The following is a 10497-nucleotide window of genomic DNA, read 5'->3' on the forward strand; positions in this document are numbered from 1 at the left end:
TCAGCACTGACCCTGCGACAGTGCGGCGCTCCCTCAGCACTGACCCTCCGACAGTGCCCACTCCCTCAGCACTGACCCTCCGACAGTGCGGCGCTCCCTCAGCACTGACCCTCCGCTAGTGAAACTGTCACAATTATTGGCCAAACCACAGGATCTGGTGTTAACAGCTTGCAAATTTGACAGGCAGGAAAACACCAACTGCTCTGTCAATGATGACTGGAGCATCATAAGCAAACACTGTGTACTGTTTAATACATCCTGAGAGAGATGTGGAAAACACTAGGACAAGCAGAGAGGAAATTCCGCCTTTACTCCCCACTGTGATTGGAACCAATTTTGGAGACTGAGCTTGATTCATTCTTTCCTACAGCGCCCACAAAATTCATAGAAGCCCGACAATACAGAAGAGATCATTTGGCCCATCGAGTCCACACTGACCCTCTGACGAGCATCCCACTCAGATCCGACCCCTACCCCATCCCTGTAACCCTGCATTCCCATGGCTAATGCATCTAGCCTGCACATCCCTGTACACTACAGGTAATTTAGCATGGCCAATCCACCCTAACCTGCACATATTTGGGCTGCCGGAGGAAACCGGAGCACCCGGAGGAAACCCACGCAGACACGGGGAGAATGTGCAAACTCCACACAGACAATCACCTGAGGGTGGAATTGAACCCAGGTCCCTGGTGCTGGGAGGCAGCAGTGCTAACCACTGAGCCAGCGTGCCATAAGAAATAATTCTGCCAGAGGACACTAGCCCTACATCAGAATGTGGTTGTGACCCTTGTAGGAAAGTTTTTTGACTGCGTATTCAGCATTGAGAATTCAGCACGGTGCCTGCCAGGGCATGATCTCAGTAGTGTACAACCACCCCCCCACCCCCTCTCCCCATTCCACACCTTGAAACCTTAGCATTTCTGGGCACTTAATCTTGTGGGTGGGCTTTGGTGTTGGACTGGTTCAGTGTAAACAAGTGGCACCACAGAGTCATAAAACTCTCGTTTCGCATGGACAGGTGTAATCAATCTGATCTCCACTTATTGGAACCAGATTTCACAGAGATCTGCTTCATGCATAAATCACAACACTAAGCAGGAAAGGACTTCAGCTCCAAGTTATGGACTGTAATTGTGTTCATATGTAATGACCGCACTCACCGCCAATGTAAATTGCACAGTTTTGCTGCACCCAGCATAATTCCCTCTTGTGGGGATGGGGAGTGGAGACCGACTCTACAGCACAGCCCACCTCTAGGGCAAAAGTGTCAGGAGCAGCAATTTATTACAGTTTAGTGTTTGACCCGTCCGTGGGTCAAATAGCCATTTTATTTAACTCATAAATAAAGTAGGCAGCCTAGCACAAAAGCAGTGTATCTTTCTCTATCCCGTTCACCTTCGGATCCCAGTTTGATTCTCTCGCCAGTGTGCTCGGATTGAGTTATCAAAGTGAGCTGGCGGCCAGGCGGCCAGTAATCTCCTCTCCGCTGGGCTCGTTTCCATGCCTCCCTGCAAAACTGACTGTGCAAACTCCGCCTGAAGGTGCATGGTGAGCTTGTTACTGCATTTGAAGCCAAGGGTGGTGCACATGCTGCTGGAATCTTCTGAATGAACCATCTGTTACCTTGATTGAAATTGCCAGACTGATGAAAGCTGGCTTTTGCTCTTCAATATTCCTGCGAGTTAACTACTTCATAACCCATGCATTTCTAGCAAGACTGACTTAGCGTGTCTTAAAGTGGGAGGCAATGGCCTAGTGGTATTATCGCTGGACTATTAATCCAGAGACCCAGATAATGTTCTGGGAACCCAGGTTTGAATCCCACCATGGCAGATGGTGGAATTTGAACTCAATAAAATATCTGGAATTAAGGATCTAGTGATGACCATGAATCCATTGTTGATTGTCGGAAAAACCCATCTGGTTCACTAATGTCCTTTAGGGAAGGAAACTGCCATCCTTACCTGGTCAGGCCTACATGTGACCCCAGACCCACAGCAATATGGTTGACTCTGAACTGCCCTCTGGGCAATTAGGGATGGGCAATAAATGCTGCCTAGCCAGCAATGCCCTCATCCCATGAATGAATAAAGAGGAAAAATAATTATAGAAATAGCCATCCCAATCTTAAGATATTCTCTGATCCGCCTGGTCAGAGATGTTAATGGACACCTTTGGTGCAGGTGAAGCTTGAACCCAGGTCTCCTATCTCAGCGATAGGGACACTACCATTGTGCTGTAAGTGTACCGATCTCAGGCTCTTGTTACCACAGCATCTCTGGTCAAAATGGTAGTGGAATAGCAGCACAGTGTGCAGGCTCATGAGCCTGGAGCTTGTCTGCTTGGTCCGCATTTACTTCTTTCTCTGTTATTTTTTCTTACTTTAACCTTACTTACCTTCTGTGGAGAGCTCAGTGTCCAGCATGTCTGATGCAAGGTTTCTTCCCAGCGGCAATGGCGGAGGGAGTCAAGTTTGTGCTCCCAACAGCGACAATAGCGAAGGAAGGTGAGAGTGTGTTTCTGGTGATGGTGGAGGAAGGCGAGAGTATGTCCCTAGTGGTGGAGAAGGGAGATGAGAGTGAGTTACCAGCGATGGTGGAGGGAGTCAACTTTGGGCCCAGTGCCCAGTGCGGGACCCAACAGCTCCAGCAGTGGCTGTATTTACAAGATCGGCCTGGCGCGGACTCATGGCGATGGCATTGGCAACAAAGGCAAGATGGCGCCGAAGTATGGTGACATGGTTCTGCAGCAGTGGCATGGCAAAGAGACTTGAGGCTGGCCAACAGCTTTGTGCTGGTCTTGGTCTGCCTCTGCATCGGAGTGGAAGAACCTGGATCTGGGCCCATCGCTGAGACTGTAATGTTGAACTTTTAACTTCACTTTACTATTTTTCAACTTTTGTACCTAAGATTTTGTATCGTTGTACCGAAGATGGTGCCAGGAGTGGTGACTTTGTAAACGTTTCACTGTACTCCTGTATCCCTGTACCTGACTACGTGTGACAAGAAACCTAATTCTAATGGTTCCTCTATATTCCCATGCTCAAACCTTATCAAGATTTGAACACTTCTGGATATTTTTAATCAACCTGTTCAGGGATGTTGTAACACATCTTTGCAGTAGGTGGGACTTGAACCTGGGCTTTTTAGCTCAAAGGTGGGGAATTCTATCATTACGCCATAAGAGCCCCTGATCCCAGAATTGCAATTTTTATTGAAATCAGATTTACATGATTTGCCTTGATGGGATTCAAACTTGCACTCCCAGAACATTAGCCTGGTGTTCTGCGTGACTAGTCTAGTGATATGATCACTATATCATCACTTCCCAGGCTTGAGTTCAGACTGACTGATACTCTTTAGCTGAGTAGCCTATAGCTGCAATCAGACAAGCTTGATGATGGCATGAAATCTTAATAAAAGTTAAAGGTAGAGATTAGTGACAATCTGTTGGGATCTACAGGAAACTGGAAGAAGAGTAGGCTATTCAGCCCATCCGATTTGCCCTGCCATTCTAGATGATAACTGATCTGGATAATGCATATGATCATATCAGCCAACTGATATCAGCTGGCAGTAGACTGCAGGCAGCCCTAAATTTTCAGAGTCTTGCCCATGTTATTGTGTGCCACAGTGATAGGTTCCAGTTATGTTTCCTGTTCCACTTTTAAAGGCATAAGCATTTGCCAAAATCTAATGTTCACATTGGGTATAACCAGTATAATGTGGGACGCTTCACCAATTTAATGCACTGATGCTTGGCTATTTCATCTCAAAACACAAACCGGATTCTCCTCAGTTTGCAGGATACAAACATATTCTTTGCTAATTGTGTAGGTGCAGAGGTAAGGAGACGAAGATTTAAACCTGAGACAGAGGCTAATGATGGTGTTAATCAGCCTCACCAGATTCAGTGTAAATGAGATTTCTTTACTATAAAAGATCAAGACTTGCATTTACATGACATCTTTTACAACCCCAAAGCGTCCTTTGCATCCAATGACATACTTTTTAACTGTAGTCAGATCCCAGTGTAGTCTTATTTGCGCCAAGCAGGTTCCCACAAAGAGTAACATGATACTGAACAGATGATTTGTTTGTGTCATGCTAATTCAGGGGTAGATATTGGTTAGAACAATATGGATAATAATAATTAGGAGGAGAGCCTGCAAGTCAGAGGATGAGTGAGAAAGAGAGGCTACAATTCAGAGAGTGAATGAGAAGGAGGATCTCCAATGATGAGAAGAGTCTGGGAGTGGAAGGTTCCAGAAGCAGACTGGCATAGAATTAAATTCCTCTTGTTTATTTCTAAATTGATTTGATTTTAAAAGTTATTTCATTTGACAATTTTGAGATTATAGCAATGTAAAGTATTTTGGTTTGTAGAGTGTAATGCTTTGATGATTTTCTTTCTGATAATGAAAGTGCTACAGAACCTAACTACAGTTTCAGATTGGCCCTGATGAGAAAATGTAATTCACTTGAAATTGTTTCACATGTGATTGACAGAAAACCACAACTTTAAGTGAGGACTCACTGTAAATACATTCCAAATTAGTAAGTTGGTGGTCTGCTTTCCCATAATAAAGAAAATGCGCTTATTTCAGAAACCAATAAATGTTAAAGAATCATCTGACATGATTTGGACCTGGTGCCCTTTACTTTCCTTCTTCTTATAGTCCCTTTACTCTGAAAGTGTTATTGAAGCGAGAAGGTAATATTTGGAATGGGTGATCTGATGAGAGGAAAGGAAAAAATGATGAATTTTTAAAGATCTTTGTATGTTAAAGTACAATCTGAATGGCAAAACCAAGTCCCCCATTTTAATCACCATGTCTTTGCTCATTTTTTTTCTCGAGGATACTCCAAAGTCATCTCAGCGAAGAGCTATTGAATGCTGCACAGATCGAGACTTCTGCAACCGCGATCTCCACCCCACGTTGCCACCCCAGGACATGAGAGGTAAAACAAATGAGGGATCATTTCCGAACGTACGCTTGCTTGAGTTCAAGAGATGTAACTGAGCAGAGTTTTTTTAAAAAGTTTATGCATTCTTGGGCACGAGCAACACTGGCAAAGTAAGCGTTTGTTGCTCATCCTTAATTGCCCCTTGAAACTTCCAGGGTTGTACAGTTTAATGATTCTCTTGATATTGATTACACTGCATCAGTTTTTATCCTGTTGTTCCCCACTGTCTCACTCGGGTTGCGTGAGATTGATTTGCTTTGAAGTTTCGGTGCAGGTGTGGTGCAACTGTTCTCATAAGGATGGCTTTCTTTGCATTTTGACATGCTTATCATCACTGCGCAGTGGGTTTTCAGGGATCGTAGATTGATAAGACAAAACACATAATGTTTTGGCCCCACTTTCTGTGGTAGTGAATTCTACAGACTCACATCTCTCTGGGTGAAGACATTTCTCCTCATCTCACTCCTGAAAGGTTTATCCCTTATCCTTAAACTATGATCCCTGATTCCAGACTTCCCCACATCAGGAATATCCTACCTGCATCTAATGTGTCTCAACCTATTAGAATCTTACAGGTTTCTTTGAGATACTGCGCCATCGCCCATTCCTCTAAACTCCAGTGTACAATGTATACAATCCTAACCGACTCACTCTCTCCTCATTTGTCAGTCCTGCCATCCCAGGAATTAATTTGGGAAGCCCTCATTGTACTCTCTCTTGCTATAGCAAGAACATCTTTCTTCGGTAAAGGAGACCAAAACTGCGCACAATATTCCAGGTGTGGCCTCACCAATGCCCTGTTTAATTGTCAGAAGTCACATAATACTGGGTTATTGTTCAACAGGTTTATTTGCAATCACAAACTTTCAAAGCTCTGCCCCCTTCAGGTGAAGTCTCTGCATGAGGGCCAACGTACAGTTTGCCTTTATTATTACCTGCTGCACCTTATTTTCAGTGACTGATGTACGAGGACACCCAGGTCTCGTTGAACATTCCCCTCTGTCCACGTACAGCCATTCAAATAACAATCTGCCCTCGTATTTTTGCTACCGAAATGGATAACCTCACATTTATCTGCATTATACTACATCTGCCATGCATTTGCCCACTGACACAACCAAATCACACTGCAACATCTCTGCATCCTCCTCACAGCTCACCCTCCTACCCAGCTTTGTGTTGTCTGCAAATTTTGAATGTTACGTTTAGTTCCCTCATCTAAATCATTCGAATCCTGATAATCGTGGGAAGTGCTATAAAAATGCAAATCTTTTCTTGTATTAAGTGTACTTTTTGTGTTGAGTGGTGAAGTACATGTCTCCCTGGCACCTGTTGTAAAAGTAAGGTTTTGTTTTTTATTAGCTGGCTCTAAGGGCATTTTGGAGGGGAAGCTGATATTCTGTTTCAGTGCCATAACCTGTTTAAGCCTCACGCTCTGAAAATTAGCCCCTCAAAGCCCTGAATAGGTCCCAATACACAGGCACAAAGGTAAAATGGAATTGCAGAGAGGCAGTTTAAAACCAAAAAAGTTATATCTTTCTTTCTGTCCCTCCAAGCTGGATTTTATACTCCCCCGCACCCGCCAAGCTTCGCCAGTGGGTTTGAAGCCAAGGGAGTTGGGGAGAGATTTATAAAGTTCATGGCAGGGGCTTATGCTTTGTCTAAATACCTACTTGTGACTGGTGTGAGGACAGAAGTGTCAGGCAGCCTTGTAGTCCTCTTGCCTATTGAAGCCCCTAAGTGTCTAACTAATGGATGGTCAAGGGTCTCATCAGGACCTGGAGATCCCTGTCCTCCCAACACTGTGGGTGTCCCTAACTCCCAAAGACTGCAGCAGTTCAAGAAGACAGCTCATTACCACCTTCCTCAGGGCAGTTAGGGAAGACCTTTCAGTGAATTCTACATAGATAGTGAACAGCTGTTGCTCAAAAGTAAAAAGGTAAAGTATTTTGTGGAGCCTGTGGATCGAGCATCTATTAGTTGTAGGTGTTTCCACTCCCTTTTTTTAGTAATTGGGAAAATCTTCTGTTGTGTTTTTGTTTGCACTTCTACCGCACGCTCCTGCTCTTTGGGCACCCGGTGCAGAAAGGTGTGAGCAGATGAGAGGACCTCCTCATGGGTCTGCTCTTGGGCTTGGTCAGGCTGGTTATAAACAGGTCCAGGCAGCGGGCTGTGGAGGGAGTCATCTCTGCTGACTTCCTGCCCCTCTTCTGTAGTTATAGTTGTGCCCGGGTACCCTTGGAGAGGGAGCATGCAACGTCCATTAGTTCCCTCAACGCCTTTAGATGGAGGTGGGCGCTGAAGGGCTAGAGTGCTTTATGACCCCTCTCCCCCTCTCCTTACCTCACCTTCTGATGGTTTGCATTGCTGTTGTAAACAGATGTAAATATCCAGTTGGCTACACAGGTGATTTACTGGTGCCATTTCATAGTTTAAAAATGAAAGAAAAAGTCATGGTGATTTGGTGATGGGGAAAAAAATGTCCAGTTGCGTGTGATTCCACATATAAAAAAAAGGATAGTCGCCATTGTCTTACCAGACCAATGGTTGCTACCTCATTAGAGAGAGAGAGACAACTGGTGATGGTTTAAACTGGGGTCTCCACACCTCAGAGGAGGGGAGAGGTTGAGAAGAAGAGTCCTTCATGGTAACTTCAGCCAGTGCAGGAATTGAACCCATGCTGTGAGTGTCACTCTGCATCACAAACCAACCATCCAGCCAACTGAATCTCACAAAGCCCCTCAAAGCAGTTGGATGCCCACAGGCAAAATGTTGACGCAAAGACAGTTCTGATCTTCCACCTCATGCTCCCACACTATTTCTTCAAGAAACCTTCCCAGTTAGTTCCACATCCTTCCCACACATCCCACGGACAAATCAAAAATCAACAAGCACTTGGCTTTTATATTGTGTTGTGGAGAAAAAACCCTAAGTGTAAGGGGCATGAGGTCTGTTTAAAAATGATAACCGTGTCACACTGGAGTGAGTATCTGAAACATTTTACTGTCATCCATTAGACCAGAAAAATCTTTGAAACCTAATTGATCTAAAATGAGCTTCATTCCGACATGGGGGATAGTAAGAACTGCCAATGCTGGAGTCTGAGATAAAACAGTGTGGAGCTGGAGGAACACAGCAGGCCAGGCAGCATCAGAAGAGCAGGAAAGCTGACGTTTCAGGTCGGGACCCTTCTTCAGAAATTTCCTGCTGTGTTCTTCCAGCTCCACACTGTGTTATCTTAATTGAGAAATGGGTTCTGTTCTATTTGAGGTTATGGGATGTCAATGTTGAATTGTATTAGAGCAGCGTCTATAAACCCAAACTATTGTTCTTCCAAAAAAGAAGCCATTTTTTTTAACAAATCTGCAAACATTGCATTGGTTAATGTGCATCTGATGAACTGCAGTCAACACATTGAAGAAAATATGATCCGGAGATCGTGCTTGTTAATCTCTGACTGCTTAAATGCATGAGCACGATTGAAGATTTAAACTGGGGCTGGCTGTAATAAATCTGCTGCTCTGCAGTTTTCTTGTCCCTGTATCTGTGCAAAGCGTGCAAATATTGAAAAACACTAAGTGCAGATAAGGTGGGGGAGGAAGCTTTGTTTTCCAGGCTTAGTGTCCCTGAAAGGAACAGAGATGGTGACGTTTTGTCTGGTTCCTTGGCGAGAAATCTGGTGATGGATGAGAGACAGTGTGGTGGGGGTGGAGAAAGGATAAAGAGAGGAGCAGGCAGGAGAGAAGTAGAGACGGGGAGCATCTCTACATAAAGACCATGCATCTAAAATCTCTTGGTTAAAGCAGCAATGCCTTTAGAAAGCCAACTAAAGAAAACTGACCAGTGTCCTTTCATGATTAATTACAATACAATCCCAGGTTATGAATCTGCCCCTGAATAAAGCTGGTGCAAAAATTTGGATGACAGGGTTCATAAGTTTTTTTTTTCTGGCATCCATGTCTTGGAGACTTTTTCGAAAGCATATCGTGCTTATCAAGCTTTGAACTTTGCTGAAAAGAGCGACATGTTGTCGTAGTTTTCCATCTCACATTCATCAGGACAACTGCTAGAATGCCAAATTTCAAATGATCACAACAATTGAAACTAGAGGAGAAAGAGGGTGCTGATTGGTTGGCAGCATGATTCTGATTAGCTGAAATGTTGCCGCAGAAAAAGAAGGGGAACCATAGTAAAATAAAACAAAGAACTGTGGATGCTGCAAATCGGAAGCAAAGGCAGAAATTGCTGGAGAAACTTAGCAGATCTGGCAGCATCTATGGGCAGCACAGTGCCTCACGGCGCCAGGGACCTGGATTTAATTCCACCCTCGGGCGACTGTCTGTGTGGAGTTTGCACATTCTCCCTGTGTCTGCGTGGGTTTCCTCCGGGTGCTCCCACAGTCTAAAGATGTGCAGGTTAAGTGGATTGGCCATGCTACATTGTCCCATAGTGTCAGAGATGTGTAGGTTACGTGGTTTAACCATGGAAAATGCAGGGTTACAGGGATGGGTGAGTCTGGGTGGGCTGCTCTTCTTGAGGGTCAGTGTGGACTTGATGGATTGAAGGGCCTGCTCCCACACTGTAGGGATTCAATGATTCTATGAAAGCAGAGTTAACGTTTCGAGTCCGGTGACTCTTCATCAGAGCCATCGAACTGTAGACTTCCCAAACTCTTGAATAATTCAAAAAAAGGCACCACATTATAAATTGGACGGCTTGTTTAAAATGGCAGTAGCTATGAGCGTACTCGGAATTGTTCGGGAAGTGCTGTCCAATCACAGAATCACATCCAACAGTAGGTGTTTGTGTTGGGTTTTGCAAGTGTGGGCTGGTTGATTGCTGTCTGTTCTCCTATTATGACCAAGCCGTTTAAATGCTTTGTGTATTTACAGCAGGCCATAAAAAGTAGGTAGTATGGAAACCAAGTGAGTGTAGTTGGGATAACCAGATGGCTACATGTGAATTGTGCAGTAATTGATTCAACTCTGATGAAATGTTTAGAGTGAAAGGCTGTGTTTCACAGAATCAAAAAGCATTTCATAAAGTCCTTCAAAAATTTATGTCACTCCCTTTTGAAAGTTAGAACTGAATCTGCATTTTCTATCTTTCCAGGCACGACATTTGCCTAAAAAGGCATTTCCACTCTGGTCCCCAGTGCCTTTTATTTTTTTGGCTAATTGCCTTTAAGCTGTGTATTCTGCTAACGGGTACTTCTCTGTTAAAAATAAATGATGTGCATTTTTGTAGTGCCTTTCATAGCATCCCAAAGTACTTTTCTGAGAATGAAGTTGCATTTAAAAGACATTTGGACAGGTACATGAATAGGAAAGGTTTAGAGGGATATGGACCAAACACAGGCAAATGGGTCCAGTTCAGTTGAGGAAACCTGGTTAGCATGGACAGTTGGGCCGAAGGGCCTGTTTCTGTGTCGTGTGACTCTACGACTGTATTTTAAGATCCAAATTACATCGTCATGTGCATTTTTACACAACATTCTTTGGCAAAATTGGAGAGATAAAATGCGCCA

At 44.2% G+C, this 10497-nt stretch overlaps 1 protein-coding gene across 5 annotated transcripts in view; it reads left to right on the forward strand.

Moving 5' to 3' along the window:
- The window catches only part of bmpr1ba (bone morphogenetic protein receptor, type IBa), a 110070-nt gene that overhangs the window by 72696 nt on the left and 26877 nt on the right, over positions 1 to 10497 (forward strand). For all 5 annotated transcript variants that reach the window (XM_048602694.1, XM_048602703.1, XM_048602723.1 and 2 more), the window contains one exon: positions 4862 to 4964. In XM_048602694.1, coding sequence (XP_048458651.1) covers positions 4862 to 4964 — 103 coding nt within the window. The remainder of the gene's footprint in view (positions 1 to 4861; positions 4965 to 10497) is intronic.

Source organism: Rhincodon typus, chromosome 1 (genome assembly GCF_021869965.1).
Source record: "Rhincodon typus isolate 14 chromosome 1, sRhiTyp1.1, whole genome shotgun sequence".
In the NCBI taxonomy this organism is placed as follows: Eukaryota; Metazoa; Chordata; class Chondrichthyes; order Orectolobiformes; family Rhincodontidae; genus Rhincodon; species Rhincodon typus.